The sequence below is a fragment of the Cherax quadricarinatus genome, chromosome 12 (assembly GCF_038502225.1).
Source record: "Cherax quadricarinatus isolate ZL_2023a chromosome 12, ASM3850222v1, whole genome shotgun sequence".
Classification (NCBI taxonomy): Eukaryota; Metazoa; Arthropoda; class Malacostraca; order Decapoda; family Parastacidae; genus Cherax; species Cherax quadricarinatus.
In genome coordinates this window covers 22,926,661-22,951,296 of record NC_091303.1, presented here as the reverse complement: position 1 = coordinate 22,951,296, position 24,636 = coordinate 22,926,661, and the positions used below count along the sequence as shown (strand labels likewise).

The following is a 24,636-nucleotide window of genomic DNA, read 5'->3' as shown; positions in this document are numbered from 1 at the left end:
AGAGGAAGTCTGTTCGGATGTCCGAATGTTCGTAACTCGAATGTTCGTAAGTAGGGTAGCGTATATATATATATATATATATATATATATATATATATATATATATATATATATATATATATATATATATATATGCAAGGGATTCGCAAGAGCAGGCGAAATATACACAAACACTGATCTCTGGCTGAAGGAGACTCGAACCTACGAACCTTGGAACAAGGTACACAGTGCTTTACCAATCTACCCACACTGGACCAATACCTCGGAGTCCAGCTTGCGCTAGACTTTGATCCAAAGCAGCCAGCTTTCAGGGAGAAGGCTTACAGCTTATATATATATATATATATATATATATATATATATATATATATATATATATATATATATATATATATATATATATATGTCGTGCCGAATATGTAAAACTGGTCAATTAGCAAGAACTCATTTAAAATAAAGTCCTTTCTAAAATTTTCTCTTATACGTTTAAAAATATATATTTTTCATTAATGTTAATGTAAAAAAATTTAATTTTGCTCCAAAAGAATCTTAGAAAACTTACCTAACCTTATTATAACAAGAACAATTTATTTTAGCCTAATCCAACTAAATATATTTTAGATTTCTTGACAATAATTTAATACTAAACAAACACAGTGAAATATATTTTTTTCGTTAGGTTTAGAATGATTTTGGCGAAATTATTGCATACACAAATTTTCACTTGTCCTATATGGCAAGATGAGCGTTGCTATTTAAGCCAAGATCGCAAGTTCTGCCTATTCGGCACGACATATATATATATATATATATATATATATATATATATATATATATATATATATATATATATATATATATATATATATATATATATATATATATATATATATATAATTATTTGCACACATTCCCAGTCTCTAGCAGAAACAAAAGTAGAAATTTGACTTACCAAGGAGGATGAGAAGTGTGTGTGTGTGAGATCTCCCAATCATGGTGAGAGCCACGACGGTGAACAGTGGTGTTCCACTCACAGGTGCTGGGATCCACTCCAGCAACACATGCTACGATTAACACTGATGCTCCACTCACAAGCGCTGGGAGTCACTCCAGTAAAACATGTTGACACTCAATTTCCTCACAATAATCACCACTCTCTTAAACAAGCTTTCTTTATTATCTTTCTGTTTTAGATCGATGTTCGTTCTTTCTATATCAAATTCAAGTTATTATTCTTGGTCGTTCAGCTGTAATGAAAAGTTTTGTACCTATTTATTAAAAGTAATTTTTTGTGGCAACTGTCATCAAGAAGGTACTAGCAACCACACCCTGACGTACACACAAGGTCCTTTGGTACGTAAGCATATTTACTCCATTTTTTACTATACAGTAGTACTATGAAAATACTGTATGTCTAAAAATATAAAAGCATTTTTAGCAAGGTCAGTGGAGCTGCCTGGATCGCCATATGTTTTGCATTTTTTTAATATTATCCGGAAAGGAGTAGCTAAAGTACAAGTGAGATATTTAACAACTTTTCATTATTTTTTAACAGAATTAATCTCATGGGGTGACACTGATACCTGCCGGGTCTAAATATCAAGCTATATGCAGATCCTAATGGTAAGATTCTGTATGGAATATTTTGAAGGATTCTAGCTATATAATAACGAACGTTGTTAATTAATTACTGCTAGGCCTCTGAGAGGCAGCAAGTCCGGGTAGAAGTGTTGCTCGCGTGTTAGCATGATACTGGTGGTCGCTTAAGAAACACCCGTCTTACACCACCCTCGCACTCATTCCACGCTATATTACGCCACTCAGATTTATCCCTAAGTAAGTGATTAAGAAACCTTCCTAAAATGACCAGAGTATATCTTTGTAACTAAAACAAACTTTAAATTTGACTTATGTTGACAGAGCCCATGAAGTCGTCGACACCACGAGGTAAGAGATAGATCCATTGCGTCGCTTCTCTAGGTAAATATTCCTCCACTATGTCGCATGATGCCACATATATAATTTATTTTGGATGAGTGACTGATGTTGTAACTGGCACCACAGAGTGACCAAGCGCTGGCCTGGGAGACCGTCAGGTAATCCCACGAGGCTAGAAACTAAAACTGTGGTAGTGGCGTCTTTTGTCGTAGTTACCCTCTTCTCAAGGTCGATACTAATCTTGTTTTCTTTCAACGGAAAGTTCTTATTTAGGCCTTAAACATAAGTTTTACTTTCGTTTTATGTAGTATTTTTTACAAGGGCTTCATGTAGTGCATGATGCAGAGTCTAACCTAAGATAACCCGATAACGTGATATATTTGAACTAGAGCTACTGTTATATTATTACAGGAGCGCGTGCGCGCACACGTACACACAGGAGCTAGGACTCGACCCTTGCAACCTCAACTAGGTGAGTACACACACACACACACACACACACACACACACACACACACACATACATACACAGGCCTGTGGCCTGGTAGGCAACACTCTCGCCTCACACAGAGTTCGTGGTTCGATCCCGGCAAGGGTGGAAACATTGGGCGTGTTGCCTTACACCTGTTCCAAGTAAGCAGGTACCTGGGTGTTAGTCGACTGGTGTGAGTCGCATCCTGGGGGACTAGCCTGAAGGACCCCAATGGAAATAAGACGGACGGTCCCTCGATGACGCACGTCCTTTCTTGGGTTATCCTGGGTGGCTAACCCTCCGGGGTTAAAAATCCGAACAAAACGTTATTTTATCTTATACAGAAATAGGAAAATGGTTAGCAAAGCACTTCAGAATCGCTGGATCTGTCACCACTTCAGAAACAGCGAATAAACAGAAAAACTGCAACATTCTTTGCTTTAAACAGATGATTTTATGTTTCTGTACACTTATTTCAGGTCCTGGATTACTCAGAATATTTCCAGACAGTAGAACAACAATGAGCGCAGTAAACTACTGGTATTAATGTAAACAACGTTCTTATCTCTTCTGAGAAACGAAGTGAAGATAAAATTTTTAAATTCTCAAGAGAAATACGTACTTTATTTATTTTAGGCGACGAAAATGAGTAGATGAACTGGACATTACACTCTTAGTAACGTATAGGTAAACTAGACGTGAGAAGTAGAGTGAAGTGTGTGAAGCTTGTCGTCGACATGTGCTCATCTTGGGTAGCTGGATTCACGAGCGTGTGAGAACTGCCACGCAGCCTCAAGTTTACTGTCATTGCTGCAATGCTCTCTGATTCCACCATCACCACTGATATCACTCAGATCACTAAGTCTAGTGCGGGTAAGCCAGTGGTCTCTACTCCCATGGCCTGTCATAGCCCCATCGGTAATCCCACCTTTAAGTGTCCTTAGAACCACCGTCTTGCAGCGCCCCGTCACAGTATTTTAATTTCTCTGTCGAATATACTAATAAGTGATATCGCAAATGTTACTAACTCTAAAATCAACTCTTATTTTCGTATAAACACGTTGTGTGGCCACCCTGGTGATATACACACCGCCCATCAGCTGCTCTGAAATATACAGTTCATACACCAACATCCTTGAAAACTCCAGTGCAAATGAGCCACACTTGATTTTTTTGAGGTTATCCTTGGTAATTCAATATCAATGAACCCTCCAAATGGATATCCTGACAATGCTGTTGTCGGGCTCTTGATCCAGAGAACTGGAGCTACCTTCTATTCCTAGGATAGAACTTGATCACCTGTGATTCCTCAGGCGCTGTGTACGTCAACACAATCAGCATTCACAGGAAATATAATGATAAAAAAATAAAGCACATGTGATATAAATATATAACAAGTTTGTATATCATATACAGTGTATATGGTACATTGTGTTTTACAAACATACATGACCATTTGAAGTGCGATCTTCTAAATCAGATGTTTAATGCATGTTCAGCGCTAAACCCATGTGGGTTATTCAGCACAAAACGTGGTGGAGGCTCGATCCTCCGTCTGTTGAGCAAGAGACAGACGCTTCCTATGTGATGATAAATATGAAAATAGTTTTTTGAGTAACACGTCACATTGTCTTGAAAATACTAATGTTTTATAAAGTAAATTAAAGGCTTTACAGCATTCCATCAACCTCGTACGTAACTTTCCTCTACAACTAATATGAAAGAAGAAGACATTGCAGACCTGGAGAGTGTACAAAGAACTTTCACGGTACACGTAAGTGCGATAAGGCACCTAAACTACTGGGAACGGTTGAAGGTCCTTGATCTGTATTCCCTGGAACGCAGGCGAGAGAGATACATGATAATATACACTTGGAAGGTCCTGGAGGGATTGGTACCAAACCTGCACACGAAAATCACTCCATATTAAAGCAAAAGACTCGGCAGGAGATGCAACATTCCCCCGATGAAAAGCAGGGGTGCCACCAGTACACTGAGAGACTACACAGTAAGTGTCCGGGGCCCAAGACTGTTCAAGTGCCTCCCAGCATACATTAGGGGGATTACCACAAAACCCCTGGCTATCTTCAAGAAGGCACTGGACAGGCACCTAAAGTCAGTACCTGACCAACCGGGCTGTGGTTCGTACGTCAGCTTGCGTGCGGCCAGCAGTAACACCCAGGTTGATCTTACCCTGATCCACCATGAGGCCTGGTCTCAGACCGAGCCGCGGGAGCGTTGATCCCCGAAACCCTTTCCAGGTAAACTCCAGGTATATCTGTCACCTACACTAACACGTACGGCGCAGGATGTACAGTATTCACCGACAAATGAATATTTCTCAGTGTATATACACTGAAAGTTTCCCTTAATCCTTGCCCCGTTAAGCAACCAACAACATGGGCGAAGAATGTCACAGTATCGGTAAAAAAAAAATGCTGAGCTTGACTTTATTGGTTGGTAGGTGTATTGGTTGGTAGATGTATTGGTTGGTAGGTTTCATTGGAACATCCAAAAGAAAACGACAAGCATTGCCTAACTCCGTTTACATATGTAGTGTGTTTCCATTGTTGCAACATCTTGATGGAATGTTTCTCCGTGCTTGCCACCTCAGAAAAACTGAGAAATGCGTGTGAAGAAAAAACAATTCGAGTGACATGTTGCAGGCCAACCGCTGGTAACTTTGCAGTAGTTGATCCACCAGTGACTTGTAGTTACGGTCTCTGTGTCTGCCAACATATCTGCTGTTAAATTTCTTCAACAAATAGCAATTTGCTAACTTCACGTCATTCACTGCCATCTGACGATCACTACCAGCAATAATGCTGACGAATTTGTAGACCTTCGTCAGTCTTGTCCTCTCTTAGTATGGAGAGCGTTCCTAGCAAGTGTATGAATGCTGGGATATATAACCTTTGTGGGGCTTAGCTCTTAGTTTTGATTGTAATAATAATAATAATAATCATAATAATGTGAATGCTGGTTTATCCTTATCCACTGCCTTGACTAGTTGTCTGATAAGACAACCTTAATGTGCAGTGGTGGCAACAAAATCTTGTCCTTTGCAACCAACTGAGCATTGACTACATTGCATGCACCTGCAATGAATGAATCACGGGGTGCGTGAACCTCCCCCAAGGTGCTGTATGCATCAGTGTGATTTCAAAGGTGAGAGGAAAATATAAATGCGCTACTACTGAAACTACACTTACTGAAGCCGTGCGTATAACAGGCTGGTATGTTATAGTTACTCTCGAAATTAAAAAAAAATCTAGCTGTTCGTAATACAAAAATTAAAATTTATTCCTTAATTGCAGTCTTTAGAAAAATATAAAAGTCATAAGTGTGATAATAACACATTAAACCCACCGAGTTAATGATCAGTTTTTTTTTTTTTGTATTACATGAAGTGCTAAACCCATGAGGACCATATTGTGCAAAGAAGGTGAAAGCTAGACTATCTCTCTGTTAATTATACCCCAACACTATCCCGTCCACCACAACCACACTATCCTGTCCACCACAACCACACTATCCCGTCCACCACAACCACACTATCCCGTCCACCACAACCACACTATTCCGTCCACCACAACCACACTATCCCGTCCACCACAACCACACTATCCCGTCCACCACAACCACACTATCCCGTCCACCACAACCACACTATCCCGTCCACCACAACCACACTATCCCGTCCACCACAACCACACTATCCCGTCCACCACAACCACACTATCCCGTCCACCACAACCACACTATCCCGTCCACCACAACCACACTATCCCGTCCACCACAACCACACTATCCTGTCTACCACAACCACACTATCCCGTCCACCACAACCACACTATCCCGTCCACCACAACCACACTATCCTGTCCACCACAACCACACTATCCCTTCCGCCACAACCACACTACCCCGTCCACCACAACCACACTATCCCGTCCACCACAACCACACTATCCCGTCCACCACAACCACACTATCCCGTCCACCACAACCACACTATCCCGTCCACCACAACCACACTACCCCGTCCACCACAACCACACTATCAAGTCCACCATAAACACTATCCCGTCCACCACAACCACACTATCCCGTCCACCACAACCACACTATCCCGTCCACCACAACCATACTACCCCGTCCACCACAACCACACTATCCCGTCCACCACAACCTCACTATCCCGTCCACTACAACCACACTATCCTGTCCACTACAACCACACTATCCCGTCCACCACAACCACACTATCCCGTTCACCACAACCACACTACCCCGTCCACCACAACCACACTATCCCGTCCACCACAACCACACTATCCCGTTCACCACAACCACACTACCCCGTCCACCACAACCACACTATCCCGTCCACCACAACCACACTATCCCGTCCACCACAACCTCACTATCCCGTCCACCACAACCACACTATCCTGTCCACCACAACCACACTATCCCGTCCACCACAACCACACTATCCCGTTCACCACAACCACACTACCCCGTCCACCACAACCACACTATCCCGTCCACCACAACCACACTATCCCGTCCACCACAACCACACTATCCCGTCCACCACAACCACACTATCCCGTCCACCACAACCACACTATCCTGTCCACCACAACCACACTACCCCGTCCACCACAACCACACTATCCCGTCCACCACAACCACACTATCCCGTCCACCACAACCACACTATCCCGTCCACCACAACCACACTATCCCGTCCACCACAACCACACTATCCCGTCCACCACAACCACACTACCCCGTCCACCACAACCACACTATCAAGTCCACCACAAACACACTATCCCGTCCACCACAACCACACTATCCCGTCCACCACAACCACACTATCCCGTCCACCACAACCACACTATCCCGTCCACCACAACCACACTATCCCGTCCACCACAACCACACTACCCCGTCCACCACAACCACACTATCCCGTCCACCACAACCTCACTATCCCGTCCACCACAACCACACTATCCTGTCCACCACAACCACACTATCCCGTCCACCACAACCACACTATCCCGTTCACCACACCCACACTACCCCGTCCACCACAACCACACTATCCCGTCCACCACAACCACACTATCCCGTCCACCACAACCACACTATCCCGTCCACCACAACCACACTATCCCGTTCACCACACCCACACTACCCCGTCCACCACAACCACACTATCCCGTCCACCACAACCACACTATCCCGTCCACCACAACCACACTATCCCGTCCACCACAACCACACTATCCCGTCCACCACAACCACACTATCCCGTCACCACAACCACACTACCCTGTCCACCACAACCACACTATCAAGTCCACCACCACCACACTATCCCGTCCACAACCACACTATTCCGACCACCACAACCACACTATCCTGTCCACCACAACCACACTATCCTGTCCACCACAACCACACTATCCTGTCCACTACAATCACACTACCCCGTCCACCACAACCACACTATCCTGTCCACCACAACCACACTATCCTGTCCACCACAACCACACTATCCTGTCCACCACAACCACACTATCCTGTCCACCACAACCATACTATCCTGTCCACCACAACCACACTATCCTGTCCACCACAACCACACTACCCCGTCCACCACAACCACCGTATTCCGTCCAACAGAACCACATTACCCCGTCCACCACAACCACACTATCCCGTCCACCAAAAACCACACTATCCCGTCCACCACACACCCACTATTCCGCTTACCACAACTACAACATAACCCCACCACTCCCACACACCATCCCGCCCCCACAACCACACCCCCACACCATCTTGCCAGCTACACCATTCCGCCCACCACACCAATTTGACAATAACACACACCCACACTATCCCGCAGACCACACACACCCACACTATCCCGCAGACCACACACACCCACACTATCCCGCAGACCACACACACCCACACTATCCCGCAGACCACACACACCCACACTATCCCGCAGACCACACACCCCCACACTAACCCGCAGACCACACACACCCACACTATCCCGCAGACCACACACACCCACACTATCCCGCAGACCACACACACCCACACTATCCCGCAGACCACACACACCCACACTATCCCGCAGACCACACACACCCACACTATCCCGCAGACCACACACACCCACACTATCCCGCAGACCACACACACCCACACTATCCCGCAGACCACACACACCCACACTATCCCGCAGACCACACACACCCACACTATCCCGCAGACCACACACACCCACACTATCCCACAGACCACACACACCCACACTATCCCGCAGACCACACACACCCACACTATCCCGCAGACCACACACACCCACACTATCCCGCAGACCACACACACCCACACTATCCCGCAGACCACACACACCCACACTATCCCGCAGACCACACACACCCACACTATCCCGCAGACCACACACACCCACACTATCCCGCAGACCACACACACCCACACTATCCCGCAGACCACACACACCCACACTATCCCGCAGACCACACACACCCACACTATCCCGCAGACCACACACACCCACACTATCCCGCAGACCACACACACCCACACTATCCCGCAGACCACACACACCCACACTATCCCGCAGACCACACACACCCACACTATCCCGCAGACCACACACACCCACACTATCCCGCAGACCACACACACCCACACTATCCCGCAGACCACACACACCCACACTATCCCGCAGACCACACTATCCCGCAGACCACACACACCCACACTATCCCGCAGACCACACACACCCACACTATCCCGCAGACCACACACACCCACACTATCCCGCAGACCACACACACCCACACTATCCCGCAGACCACACACACCCACACTATCCCGCAGACCACACACACCCACACTATCCCGCAGACCACACACACCCACACTATCCCGCAGACCACACACACCCACACTATCCCGCAGACCACACACACCCACACTCCACACCATACTCCCACCACACCCCCACACCACAGCACACCATCCCGCCCACCACACCCCAACCCTATCCCGCCCACCACACTCCATACCATACCACCCACCACTCCACACCATCCCGCCCTCCCCCACCTACCCACCCACCACTCCTCCACTTTCCATTCCCCTACACCATCCCGCCCCCACACTCCACACCATACCACTCACCACATCAGCCACACCACGCCATCCCGCCCACCCCTACAATCCTACACACCACACCTTCACATTGCATTCTCCCACACAATCTCGACCACTACAGCCCGCACCATTCTGCCCACCACATCCTCACATTCTACAACCCAACACCAGCCCTCCCACAACACCCACACCAACCCTTCCACAACACCCACACCAACCCTCCCACAACACCCACACCAACCCTCCCACAACACCCACACCAACCCTCCCACAACACCCACACCAACCCTCCCACAACACCGACACCAACCCTCCCACAACACCCCCACACCATCCCTCTCACAACACCCCCACACCATCCCTCCCACAACACCTCCACATAATTCCTCTCACAACACCCCCACACCATCCCTCTCACAACACCCCCACACCATCCCTTTCACAACACCCTCACACCATCCCTCCCACAACACCCTCACACCATCCCTCCCACAACACCCCCACAACATACCTCCCACAACACCCCCCACACCATCCCTCTCACAACACCCTCACACCATCCCTCCCACAACACCCCCACACCATCCCTCTCACAACACCCTCACACCATCCCTCCCACAACACCCCCACACTATCCCTCTCACAACACCCTCACACCATCCCTCCCACAACACCCCCCACACCATCCCTTTCACAACACCCTCACACCATCCCTCCCACAACACCCTCACACCATCCCTCCCACAACACTCCCACACTAGCCTCCCACAACACCCTCACACCATCCCTCCCACAGCACTCCCACACTATCCCTCCCACAACACCCTCACACCATCCATCCGACAACACTCCAACACTATCCCTCCCACAACACCCTCACACCATCCCTCCCACAACACCCACATAATTCATATCATCCCCTTCCATAAAATCAATTCTTACTTACACCTTATCCTTCCCTACATTATCTCTATTCTTCAAGCTGGCACTGGACAAGCACCTAAAGTCAGTTCCTGATCAGCCGGGCTGTGGCTCGTACGTTGGTTTGCGTGCAGCCAGCAGCAACAGCCTGGTTGATCAGGCTCTGATCCACCAGGAGGCCTGGTCACAGACCGGGCCGCGGGGGCGTTGACCCCCGGAACTCTCTCCAGGTAAACTCCAGATCCCCTCCTATACACCTTCCCCAGATCCTCTCTCTTCCCTAACCCCTTCCTTCCCCACACCCTGCCCTCTCTAACGCTCTCTCACACAATACTCTCACTTTCTCTCCTCCAGCATATTCTTGCATTACCATCATTAAAGCTTCTGTTTTGTACTCGTGTTTATGTTACTTCACCTCATGTGGAATTGTGATACTGGTTATGTGAGTCCCATCCTGGGTACTTTGGACCAAGGTGCTCCTGGGTATATGAGTCCCATCCTGGGTACTTAGGACCAAAGAGCTCCTGGGATGTGAGTCCCATCCTGGGTATTTTGGACCCAGGAGCACCTGGGTATGTGAGTCCTATCCTGGGTACTTAGGACCCAGGAGCTCCAGGGTATGTGAGTCCTATCCTGGGTATATGAGGCCCATTCAGATTACCCAGGACCCGGGCACTCATGGGTATACGATCCCCATGCTGTACACTAACGGAGGTTGCCTCTTTCATAAGCATTACTAAAACAAAACAAGGTAGTAACATCATCAGACAGATGGCGTCTACACAACACACAATAACCTCATCACTTGTAACAGGTCTTGACGAGCGAAGACAATCCTCTGAGGAAACAGGCAAAACTGGGCCCACTGAAGAAAAATCTTTAAATTCGTCCTGCTTGTTCCCTCAGTTTGCGATAGTATAATTAAGATTTTCGCGAGTAAGAGATTATAACGAACAAATATTTGCTTTTTGGGTTAATTCACTGTCCGAGCTTGGTGCTTAGTCGCGTTGAAATCACTTACAGTATATCGCGTTCCTATCTTTTCCTTTCAACGACACACATATCTGACCAAACACATTTTCAGTTTAGGTCCATGTTACTTATAACTACTGTCCAGGACCGGTCTTTCAGGTTTCCACGTATAGTAAGACAAGCAAAGGCTTCGGTCCAGGACAGGTCTTTCAGGTCTCTACGTATAACAAGACCAACACAGCGAGAGCGTCGCACCGTCACCTGCAGCGCTGCCTGCGCGCCAGTGATTATGTGAATGAGTGAAGAGCCAGGTAGACCCCGGCTTATATAGCCTCGTGAAGTGACGTCACACTTCAAGAGGATAAGATTTATTTACCTGTGTGGGCAATTGATCGTGTGGGCAATTGATCGTGTGGGCAATTGATCGTGTGGGCAATTGACATCTGCGTTGACAGTCGACGTCCGTGTGGGCAATTGGCCATGAATACTGTTCTAGAAATTGTCTTGGAGAGCGCTTATAAGCATGACGACCATCCGCATAAAGAATATTTGAGTTTACTGTTTGTTGTGGGTGCCATGTTTAAAAAAAAAAGTGTGGTAGCCCGACGGGAATAAAAGTAAAGTGGCTTTGCAGTAATAAATGCTATATTTAATAATTTTATAATTTTCGACAGTCATCTAAAGAAAGGCTTCAGTTAGTTTGATAGCTTATCACACGCCCGATACCCATCCCGTGGGAGGCAATGACCCCCATACCCATGGCTTGGGCTGTAGGCGCACCATACTCATTCTGTGGGCGGCAGTCACTCGATACCCATGAGCGTAGTCGAAGAATTACAGAGGCACATGGACTGGGCCATATCCTTGTTTGTTAAGCAAGTTACAGTGGTAATTAGCTATTTACAAATTTGTTGGCTACAGAACTGCATTAATGAGTTTACGTCGTTATGAATGCAGTCACTGTAACATTGCAGTATGCATTAATTATACGTTTCTGTGAATTTATTTTACAGTACCCAATGTTTAGCTATACCTAATTGAGTTTCTTCATATCGAAGTGATTATGAGTTATTTAAAATAGGCAGAGTCAGTGTAGGTTTCCAGAATGTTTGGTAATGTGTTACTCGGCATAAAATATTTTGCTATTTCTTAGAACATTTGTGGAGTTATTGTCGAATTCCTGCACTTAATGACCCAAGGTGTGACAATAGTTTCTCTGACAAAGTTTACATTTACTTATGTCTACATTAGCTGGTTGTGAAACAGTGATAACCAGGAATCTGTTGATTTTCTTGGATGCACCACAGACTTGTGGCTCATATTGTATGATAGGATAATGATAGATGGACTGACAATTGGTGCCAATCTTCTTCTTTTCATGTTTTTGTTCTCCTACTTCTAGCTGACAGCCCAAAGTTGTAATCTACTCCCTCCTTGAAGACATTCTCCTTTGCTAACTGATCAGTTTTATTGTACATTTGAAGGTCAGTGTAAGGGCGAATCTACAGGTGTTCGCTAACTACACTGTCTAAAACTCAACCATACATATGTTTTGCTTCTGGCACGAACATGTCACAATTGACATTCTTGAACTTTAAACCACATGTGGATGAGCTTACAATTAAGGCGTCAGTTTTAGATACATGGACACATTTGACTGCAATAGTATAGCAAACTATTCAGTTGATCAGTAGAAGCATAGCTATTGATTCGTGCCTCAATTTTTAGATAGAAGCCATTGCTCAGTATGACAACAAAGGCCAACTGCACCAATAGGTTGGCGAACAGAGCCATCAACACACATAATTTGTGAAAGGAAATGCTGTGTGATTAGGGCATGTGCAAGAGTTTGGGAAGACATTTCTTTCGGTGACACGATCTCTCATGCTTGGAATATCAAGTGCTTTAAGCATGTTTTCATTTTAGTAGCGCACGGACATCCAAGGATGATCCTCACTGCTTCGTTCTGCATTTTTTCAACTTCTCCAAACTTCCTGTCTGATAAAAGAGAAAGTATAGTGTGGCCTTGGACAGATTTTACGTTTTATTATATTCACGCATAATGCGCATGCAAGAAGTCTAGTAGCTATGCATTAAGATCCTTCATGAAGCAGACCAGTTGCAGTCTTAAGTGGCACGTAAGTCCCCCAGTCTTGTAATAACATGTTCATTTTTCCACTACAATCTACCTTGTCCATAATTACTGTCGCATTTGCTTTGTCTGTTTCGTAAGGTGAAGTCCAAGTTCTTTCCTTAATTTATGGTATAATTTAACAAATCTATGAGGACAATTGTACTGAAGAGACAGTGTTGTAGAGGTTGGAGAGGCCTGAGCAAAACTCAGACCTCTGCAACACAATTGTCCTCGTAGATTTAAGTTATATCATGAATTAAAGAAAGATCCTGGACTTCACCTTACGAAACAGACAAAGCAAATGTGACAGTAATTATGGACAAGGTAGATTATAGTGGAAAAATGAACATGTTATTACGTGCCTCTTATCTCCTTCAGGAGCCTAGGAGCTATATTTAAACTCTCAAAAAACTTCAGAAGCTGTAGATCAACACCTTCGATAGTTATGTTATAAAGACAATTTGCGAAATAAGGTTTACTGGGACTACGTTTAACTCCGTGGAGAAAATAATAATATTTTTTTATTTTCTCAAGATTCATAGTTTTTACAAAATTGGATGACATTTAGTAGAACACACTGGAAGCCCCTGGTTACTCAAAGCATTTCGGGTAAACTAAAATCTAAAATAAGACTACTGGAACATGATAGAACATAAACATTGTACATGTATGTATACAATGAACTTCACAAACATACATACATGAAAGAAGATTAAAAGTGCAGCTTAGAACATGACAGTAAGGAAAATTTAGTTAAATTTCACCTAAATAAATAATGTGCTTTCTGTGACTTGATAAAGCTCAACCACGGGCGAAATGTAGTTCCGATAAACGCTTGTTATCAAGACCCAGGAGCTTCACCTTAACACTGGAGAAGTCTAGCACTGTAGGTTAACACCCTCAAATTTCTCAGAACCTGCAGATCAACAGTCTCAAGAGGAAATGAGTCAACACCCTCAAGAGGCCCAGGTGCCGGTGTTCAACCCAGTCAAATACTGTGAAAATATAATGAGATCAGTGAGAGACAGGTAGGCAGGCACTCACGCACGTACTCACGCACGCACGCACGCACGCACGCACGCACAAATGCGCTCACACCTTGAATATGTTTCACTCTTGGATTGCCTGTCCCCCTTCTTAACTACGATTTCTGAACAGATTACGGAACAGAGCTAGATTGCTTGTCTCTTGCCTGGATCGGACCTGGATAGACCTATCATTCCAGCAGAGCCTTCACCACTGAGAGGCGGGGGGATGATTCTTCAAGACCAACAGTTAGGTAACTTTATTCCGAAACGTTTCGCCTACGCAGTAGGCTTCTTCAGTCAAATACAGAAAGTAGGCAGGAACAGTAGAGATGTGAAGACGATGTAATCAGTCCATCACCCTTGAAGTCGTAGAATTTGAGGTTGTCAGTCCCTCAGCCTGGAGAAGTTCAGTTTCATAGTCAGGAAATATTTCCTGATAGAGTGGGCAGTCTAATAGAATGTGGCTAACAGGTAATGGAACCTGACATTTCTCATAGAGAGGAACAGGGCGCCTCTCCATGAGATACCCGTGAGTAAGACGAGTGTGGCCAATGCGAAGACAGGAGAGAGTAGTCTCTCAACCTCGACACTGATGACAAGAAGACGGCTAGTAACCTAGACTCGGTTTAATAGAATGAAGTCTGTTATTGAGCAGATCAGACCAACGTTGTTGCCAATGGGTGTGAAGGTGGGTAGCAATTACAGCCAAATAGTCCGTGAATGGAACACCTCTATATGAAGATTGAGACGCTTATGCACCCTATGGGAATCTTTATTTAGGAAACGTTTCGCCACACAGGGGCTTCATCAGCCCAATACAAAGCATAGAGGTGCAAGAAGAGGAGATTGAGGTAATCAGTCCCTCAGCCTGGAGTAGATGTGTTCAGTCCATCAATCTTGTAGATTGTACAGCATAGGGCCGTAGACGTGGCTTATATACTGTAGTCAGGCGAGGCGAAGCAGGGGGAGGCGGGGTCATAGTGGTACCATCCACTAGTCGAAGTAGGTCTTCGTCCAAAGGTAGGACAAGTTGGAGAATTCTTTGTATCAAGATCCCATGATGATTCAGTGTCTGTCAGACACTGTTGCTTTTCAAAACCATTCATCACACCTCTATATGAAACTGGAAGGTCATGTACTGCTGACCGTGCAACAGTGTCTGCCTGTTCATTGCCCTGTACATCAACATGACCAGGGACCCAACAAAAAACAACATCTTTATGCTTGGTAGAGATACGGCATAACCAAAGTTGGATACGGAGAACTAGGGGATGAGGCGTATCAAATTTTTGTATAGCCTGTAAAGCATTAAGGGAGTCTGAAACCACCACAAATGGTGACACAGGCATAAATGCAATACGGATAAGTGCTACAAGAATGGCATACAATTCAGCAATAAAAATGCCAGCCAAGGGTAGTAAATGCCCACGCACGAAACTGTCCAGAAACACTGCTGTGAATCCGATGCCGTCAGAAAACTTAGAGCCATCTGTGTATACAGCGATGGCATGAGAATGAGAGTGGAAGTGGTCAAACAAAAGAGAACAGGAAGCTACCGTAGGCAGTTGGACTTTTGCGCAAGGGAGTGATAAAGAACAGACTCGAACAGCCGGAACTTCCCAGGGGAGCAGGGAAAAGTGAGATGCGACATGAACATAGAAAGGTGGTAACTGAAGGGAAGACGAGCGAATGGAGGCGAAGAGAAAAGGGATGGAGTAAACAGGGACTATGAACAAATAAAGAATGTCTACTAACATTGGTGACTATTCTGTATATGGATGGGTTGTGGAGATTATGAGAGCGAACCTAGTAGCAAAGGCAATGGGCATCATGGCGATCGGACAAGGGTGGAATAGTCGCTTCTGCATAGAGGCTCTCAACAGGGAAAGAGCGAAAAGCACCGAGGCATAAACGTAATCCCTGGTGATGGATGGGATTAAGGCTAGAGAGAGTAGAAGGAGAGGCCGCTGAATAGATCTGGTCACCATAATCGAGTTTCGATAAAATGAGGGCTGAATGTAGGTGAAGGAGAGTTTGACGATCAGCTCCCCATGAAAGATGAGCAAGGGTTTTAAGAAGGTTCAGTCGGCTGTGGCAAGTTGTCTTCAGAGAGGTATGTGAGGCTTCCAGGATAACCTACGGTCAAAGGGAAGGCCTAGAAACCTGACTGTATCACGTTCAGGGATATGTGAGCCATAGAGGTACAACGGATGATCGGAGATGATAGAGCATCTAGTGGAAGTAATTCGCCGAGTTTTAGTAGTGGAAAATTTAAACCCATGCGTGGTGGCCCAATGGGAAACATGGTTGACCACATGCTGGAGAGAAACTGTAATGAGGTGACAGTCAGTGCTTGCCCAAGCAATAGCGAAGTCATCAACATAGAGGGATGACCAAATATTGGATGGAAGAAGAGAGGCCAAATCATTTATAGCAAGGGGGACACCTTCAGCTTGGACAAAGTCAGGGGAAAGCGTATTATTAACCAGAACACCGAAATGTCTGTCAGTTAAGAAGTTCTTAAGGAAGGATGGTAGATTGCCTCGGAGGCCTATGGAGTGAGCTTGGGCCAAAATATTATAACTCCAAGTTGTGTCATATGCCTTCTCAAGGTCAAAAAATATAGCAATAACTGAGTGGTTATTTGCAAATGCATTACGAGCATAAGTCATAAGGGGTCTATGTTAGAACGACCCTTACGAAAGCCATATTAACTAGTGGAGAGACTGTCGTGTGTCTCTAAATACCACATTAAACGTTGATTTACCAGACGTTCCATCACCTTGCAAACTGCACTGTTAAGAGCAATGGGGCGGTAGTGGGAGGCATCATGTCCCTTAGTACCCGGTTTGCGGAAAGGGAGAACAATGGCAGATTTCCACAGCTTTGGACCAAATAAGATTGAAGAGGTGTAAGAGGACTTCAAGGGCTGACTGGTGTAAATGTTGTAACATCCGAATGAATGTCATCTGGCCCAGCTGCCGATGATCGGTAAGCTGAGAGTGTCGCCTCCAGTTCCAGAAGTGTAAAAGGCACATTATAAGATTCTTCTTTGAGAGAAGAAAAGTTTAAGGGTGCTAACTCTTTGGCAGACTTTGAGGAAAGAAACGAGGGGCATAGATGTAGCCCCTGAGAAATATGGACCAGATGATTACCAATTTCAATGGCAACATCAAGAGGATTTGCTATATCAACACTGGGAACCCGCAGAACAGGAGCCGGGTCAGGAGAGTATTTACCACTCAGTTTCCGTACTTTCCAGACTGCACTCATAGAGGAAGCAGAGGTGATGGTGGAAACATAATCTCGCCAGCAAGTGCGTTTAGCGTCATGGATGATACGGCGAGTGACTGCATGCTTCTGCTTAAAATCAAGAAGTCTCTCAGTGGTTCTAGTGTACTGGTACCTGCCCCATGCAGCGTGTTTCAAATGTACTGCACGAGCACAAGCAGGAGACCACCAAGGCATGCACTTCTGAGAATGCCTGCCCGAGGTATGGGGTATAGAATGAGAAGCTGCAGTTAAAACTGAGGACAAGAAGAGGTGTAAAAGCTCACCAATGGAGGACGAAGAAGGGACCTCACTAAAAGCAGTTAGTTGCGAGTAAAGGTTCCAATTTGCTTGAGCAAATTGCCAGCGTGGGCTATGAAGTGGTGGGGAATATGAAGGAGAAGTAAGAATGATTGGAAAATGATCTCTGTCATGTAAGTCCGGGAGAACAGACCAGGTGAAATCTGGTGCAGTGGAGGAAGAGCAGACCAAGAGATCGATGCAAGAGAGAGTATGAGTACAAGGATCAAAATGGGTTGGAGCACCTGTATTTAAAACATGGAGGGGGTGAGAAGCGAGAAAAGCCTCCAACTGAATGCCACGGGAATCACAGTGAGACCCCCCCCAGAGGAAATGATGAGCATTAAAGTCGCCTAGTAACAGAAGTGGTGGCGGTAAGGACGAGACAAGAAAGGCAACATCTGGGATAGATATGCCCGAGAAGGAGAGAGATGCAAAGAACAGATTGTATACCACTTATGCAAGTGGATACGGGCTGCAGCATAATGCAGAGAAGTACAAACAAAGAGCTGATTGTACGGAATATCAGTGTGGAGAAGGGCACTTTCATTAAAGGTCCCATCAGAAAAAGGATCCGAAGAATACAGTAAATTATAGCCTGAGATGGGATAGATAACAGCAGAGTGTGATTTTGGTTCTTGTCAGCAAACACCAACAAGGGAAAACCGGGAAAGCAACATGTGAAGCTCACCCCGATTACCTGAGGTCGCGGATATTCCACTGTAAATAAGCCATGATTGGCAACGATAAAGATACCAGAAATCTGCAGGTAAGGGTACCTACAGACTAGAGGGGTTTGAAAAGTCCACATGTGGCGGCAGCGGAAAAATGTTCAAGTAGCGAAGGAACGGAGTGCTGCGAAGAAAGGAGTTGCGCAGATGGAGGAGAGGAAAGAGAAGGAAGAGGGGGCGGATCAGTGTCCATTGATGGTTTAGTCTCTGCAATATATTCTGAGATAGCTTCAAGTGTTTCGGAATTCAAAGACGTATGGGAGACAATATTGGAGATGGAAGGAGGAGGGTGAGTAAAGATTGGGACAGCAATGGGCTGTACCAAAGTAGGGGGGATGAAAGGGTGGAGGGAACTGGAGAAGAAGTGTGGGAGGGGACAGAAGAGGAAGAAACTTGGGAGGGGACAGGGAAGGAAGGCACAGGACGAGGAGGAGGGTGAACCTCCACACTTGTAACAGAGCCAGTGAGAAGGGAAGAACCAGGTACAGAGACTGGAAAGGTAAAATGTGGAGGTGGAAGAAGGGAAGGAGGGGCTAAAGGAGATTTGAGCAATGGGGATTTTTTGGGCTTCTGAGAAGTAGAGGGGCAATTGGGAGGAGGTGTCGTATGAGGTCTTGTCGGTACCGGGGCTTGTGAAGGAGAACACAAAGATGTGAGAACAGACTGAGGTGGTGAAGTAGGGACTTCTGAGCCCTGGACAGCAAAAGGAGACAGGAGTGGTTATGGGAGGGGTAACCACATAGGAGGTTGCAGAAGATGGGACCCCAGAAGTGGGGGGACGTTTAGAAACACGAGAATAAGAAATACAGGGTGGTCTCCCTCGGAGGCAGAGATGAGAAACTGCCATAGCATAAGGGGGACCTGCCTCTTTGAGGCAACGGATTTCTCGCTCATTTAAGTTGACCTGGCAACAGCAAGAGTAAGAAGGGTGGCCTCATGACAATTAAGGCAAGAGGGAGGTCGACTACAAGATGTATTAGAATGGTCATCAGCAACACAGACTGGGCATTCGGCTATAGATCTGCAATATTTCGCTGGGTGACCAAATCACCAGCAATTTCTACATTGTTGTGGTGTAGGGATCACCTTTCGAACTTGTAACCGATGTCCTGCTACATAATCAGAGGATGGGAGTTCATGGCTGTCAAAAATTAATCAAGCCACATTGCAAGGGTATTGTCTCTGGGCAGGAAGGATGTGTCTACTTTGAGGATTGGGAGATCTTGGGGTTCCAGCTGTTCGAGAATGTCATTGCACATGTCTGGAAATTCTGTTGGACTATAGTATGGGGCAGAATGACAGTACCACTACAAGAATTGAGGGAATGATGATTTTTGATAGTGACAGGAATAGTATCAATATGTGAAAGAAGGGAAAGATCATGAGCTTGGGTAGCATTCTGGATGGTGATGATGTGCATACCACTCTTGAAAGCATGAAAGGGAATATCTCTACCAACATGGCATAGGAGTGCCTTGCCAATACTATGGTCGGAAAGATAGGCAATAGAGGAAGTCGGTCGTAAAGTAAAGAATTTAGTCCATTGTGCATTCTGAAAACGAGCGTGGAAAGGGAGTGCATGGCGTGTCGGTCGTTTCTGAGTAGAACGAGAAGGTGGTGAAGTATCATCATCAGGCAACTGACGTTGGCGTTTAGGAGTGGGACCGGAGTTGGTCTGACGTGGGACAGGCTGATTATTTGAAAAATGCTGCACTGCAGAGGGAGAGGCCGGAAGCATAGTCAAAGGAGAGCGGAGGTCAGACAAATCGAAGGAGTCAGTCGAAACCCCGGTACCTGAAGCAGGTGATGAAACAGCACCAGCAAGAGGTACTGGGGCATCAGGAGTGTCTGAAGAGTGGTCAAAAAAGAGGCAGGGTCAGAACTGGGTGTGGTATCAAGAAGGGGCCCGGGGGTAGCAGGGTCATGGACTGGGTCTTCCATGGTTAGGTTACTTCTTTCTTTTTGTTTTTAAGAAAAACAAAAAGAAAAGAAAATAAAAATAAAAAAAAGAATAAAAAAAAAGGGGGAATGGGGAGGAATAGTTCCTAGGAGGAATGAAAGGGCTGGAAATCTCCCTTCGCGCCCAAGAGGACCTCAGCACCGCAAGTGGCGCAGATGTGATGTGGAACCCGTGCCATACCCTACCCTTCATGCCAGTAAACCAGCAATCTGGGATAGCAACCTCACATCTGCCGAGCTACCTCGGTGGACAAAAGAGAGGCGGCCGGATATCCGCCACAAAGCATACCTCCTTTGGCCACCACCCCTGGAATCCAAAAGGCGACCTCCAGAGATACACCCGTCGCCGAAAGGCACCCAAAGCCACTCCCCGGGAGACCGGAGAGGGATCAGGATTTCCCCAGGTGATCCAGATTCCACGGCAAACTACACCACCGCCAAGAACCTCAACGGAATGAGATGGACCCCAGTACCCTTCCCCCTACTCAGGAACTAGTGTGCCTGTGGGAAGAATCCCAAAGGTCAAAAAGAGGAAGGGAATAAGGGAGGGATGGGGTGGAGGAGGAGGAAAGGAAAAAGGGAGGATGGGGAGGATCGGATAGGGAAGAGGGGATTGGGGGGTAATTAGGTTCGGTCTGAGGAAGGAGACCAACAGGTCTAATTCCTCAGACCAAGAGCCCCTTCACCACGACAAGGAGACCCCCCTTGAAGAGGTCCTTGTCTACAAAAGTCTGTTTTATTGTGGAAGAAACATGAGGTAGACTTCTTATATTTATTAGATTCATTGGGAAGCGCTGAATCAGAAAGGATAATACAGGACCTGGGAAATGGGAAGAAATCAGGTTTGACCCAAGGAAGGGGAGGAGAGCTCCTCTTCTTTAGATCAAGCCCTCTTTGCTCATTTCACTGCACTTTAAATGTTCAGCAACTGGATGTGATTAGTTCTCTTGGATGAAGGTTCAATATCTGGAGCAATTTCTGTCTCTTACAAGCAGAAATCATTTTCTATATATAGTCTACAGCAATATTTATTTTTATTTATTTTTTTTTGCAGTATATAACTAAAGAACCTGTCTTCTTGGCTTCTTTTCTTCACATTATGTATTAAATATCTTTGAGTTGAACGGTCTTGCTATGATAAGACTAGCAGTTTTGACTGTTTCATTGAATACGCTTTTTACTTTTTTGTGGCATTCGTTCAAGTGCACCTGCATGATGAAGATATTGGTGATTATGTTCAATGTGGAGCTGTGTTTAAGGATCCCTGAAGGGTGACCTTTAAGAGGTTGCCCAATACTTTTTTTTCTTCCTGCTTTTCGATTTCATTTTGATTATAACTCAACAACACCTCATCCGGCCGGCTTCAAATTTTCAACGAGAGCCAAATTTTAGGAATACTTGGCATTTCCATGTGCCCTTTAACCAGAGTTGTTGAACCTATTCCCAGCATCCTGCAATGGCTCGGATAATTTCCAAAATCTTCAGTGGCGGAGCTTCAGATGTTCACAAAAGGTGCCAAAAAATATGACGGCAACGGAGAGAGAAGTTCAGATGTGTCAGTGTAGGTGTGACGATTTTGTGTAAAATAGTGTAAACAAATTACTATTAAATCACGTTAAATAAATTTAATCTTGCCACTTCTGAACGGCTTCAGTATTTAATTACTGATGCATCTTAATATTAAACTAACTAAACTGCATCTTAACCAGGAGAGTAACTGGCAAATTTGATGTATTAAAATAAACAAAAACATTTATACAAACATATTTGTACATTTTGTTGCATTAGAATTGCATCACAGCCCTGCACTGTTCTTTATGCATTGATGTAGAGGAGGCTGGACTTGTAGAATATGGAGATACCTTTCTTGGAACACTCAACAGAAGGAGAGATCCAGGAAATTGTAACACTGTCATGGAAAGTGCCAGAAGAGGGCTTTCATGATATGCAGACTGAAGGCGTGAATGAAAGCTTTTGAGGCTGTTGACCACAATAAAGAATTTGATATTATTTACTTAGATTTTAGTAAGGCTTTTGATAGAGTTCCGCACCATAGACTGTTAAAGAAAGTGGCAGCCCATGGCATTGGGGGAAAAGTGCTCTCGTGGATCGAGTCATGGCTCACTGACAGGAAGCAGAGAGTGTCCATAAATGGGGTTAAATCCGAGTGGGGATCTGTAACAAGTGGCGTTCCACAGGGATCAGTCTTGGGCCCGTTGTTGTTTATAATATATATCAATGATCTTGATGAGGGAATTACTAGTGATATGAGCAAATTCGCCGATGACACAAAGATAGGTAGGATAATTGATTCAAACGTAGATGTTAGGGAACTTCAGGAGGATTTAAACAAACTCTATTCTTGGTCAGAAAAGTGGCAGATGCAGTTCAATGTAGATAAGTGCAAGGTTCTGAAGCTTGGGAGTGCCCATAACCCTAGTACTTATAAATTAAATGATGTAGAACTTAGCCATACAGATTGCGAAAAGGACTTGGGGGTTATGGTGAGCAGCAACCTTAAACCAAGACAGCAATGCCTAAGCGTACGTAATAAGGCAAATAGATTACTGGGATTTATATCAAGAAGTGTAAGCAACAGAAGTCCAGAGGTCATACTGCAGCTTTATACATCATTAGTAAGGCCTCACCTTGATTATGCAGCTCAGTTCTGGTCTCCGTATTACAAAATGGACATAAATTCGTTAGAAAACATTCAGCGTAGGATGACTAAATTAATACATAGCATTAGAAATCTTCCTTATGAAGAAAGATTGATAGACGAAGAATGAGGGGAGACCTGATCGAAGTGTATAAGTGGAAGATAGGTATTAATAAAGGGGATATTAATAAGGTCTTGAGGATGTCTCTCCAAGAGAGAACCCGCAGTAATGGATTTAAATTAGATAAGTTTAGATTTAGAAAGGACATAGGAAAGTATTGGTTTGGAAATAGGGTAGTTGATGAGTGGAACAGTCTACCTAGCTAGGACTTTGGGTTGTTTCAAATCTAGGTTGGATAAGTACATATGTTGTATATTATCAGAGCTTATTATTGATTATTAGAATCAATGGGCCAGCAGGCCTTAATGGGAAATGTAAAACCACAAGTCACACAGTGCTGCAGGGAGAGGTGTGTGAAAATAGAAATGTGCAACTGCTAAGAATGAGCAAGCGGCAAAGATGTACAAAGTTAGGGGTTAGTACTGGGTGGAGGTTAGAGCAAACTAAACTGAAATCAGAGCTGGCGAAAACATCGAAGAGAGTCTGCATTAAATGTGGGATTTTCAGGAAGGAGGTCCGCAAGAGTGTGTTGGGGAGGTTTAGACGTTAGTCTAAATGTGTGGGGATACCTACGTTCAAGACTTGCAGAGTAAGAGATGTGAGAAAAAGCCTCGAACTGGTCCCCACGAGTCACAGTGAGACCCTCCCCAGAGCAAATGTGAATTAAAATTACCCAATAAAAGTAAGGCAGTAGGTAAGGAAGAAATTAAAAAGCGAATGTCAGGGATAGATATTGGGCATGAAAGGGATTTGGGCAAGTGTACCACTTGCTCAGAATGGACTCGGGCTGCAGTATAAGGAACTTTAGTACGAATTAAAAGTGGAGTATAAGGAATATCATTGTGTACAAGAAGTGCAGTCTTGTTGCATATCTCATCGGGAAATTAATCTAATGATCGTAATAAAACAT

General features: G+C 45.2%; 1 protein-coding gene across 3 annotated transcripts in view; it reads right to left on the bottom strand.

Moving 5' to 3' along the window:
• Positions 1–11,825, bottom strand: part of LOC128686583 (serine-rich adhesin for platelets) — a 234,186-nt gene extending 222,361 nt beyond the window's left edge. For all 3 annotated transcript variants that reach the window (XM_070084268.1, XM_070084266.1, XM_070084267.1), the window contains exons 1-2: positions 11,780–11,825; positions 953–1,247 (exon numbers count right to left, since the gene is read on the bottom strand). In XM_070084268.1, coding sequence (XP_069940369.1) covers positions 953–995 — 43 coding nt within the window. In that variant the 5' untranslated portion in view covers positions 996–1,247; positions 11,780–11,825. The remainder of the gene's footprint in view (positions 1–952; positions 1,248–11,779) is intronic.
• Positions 11,826–24,636: the final 12,811 nt, after the last annotated feature.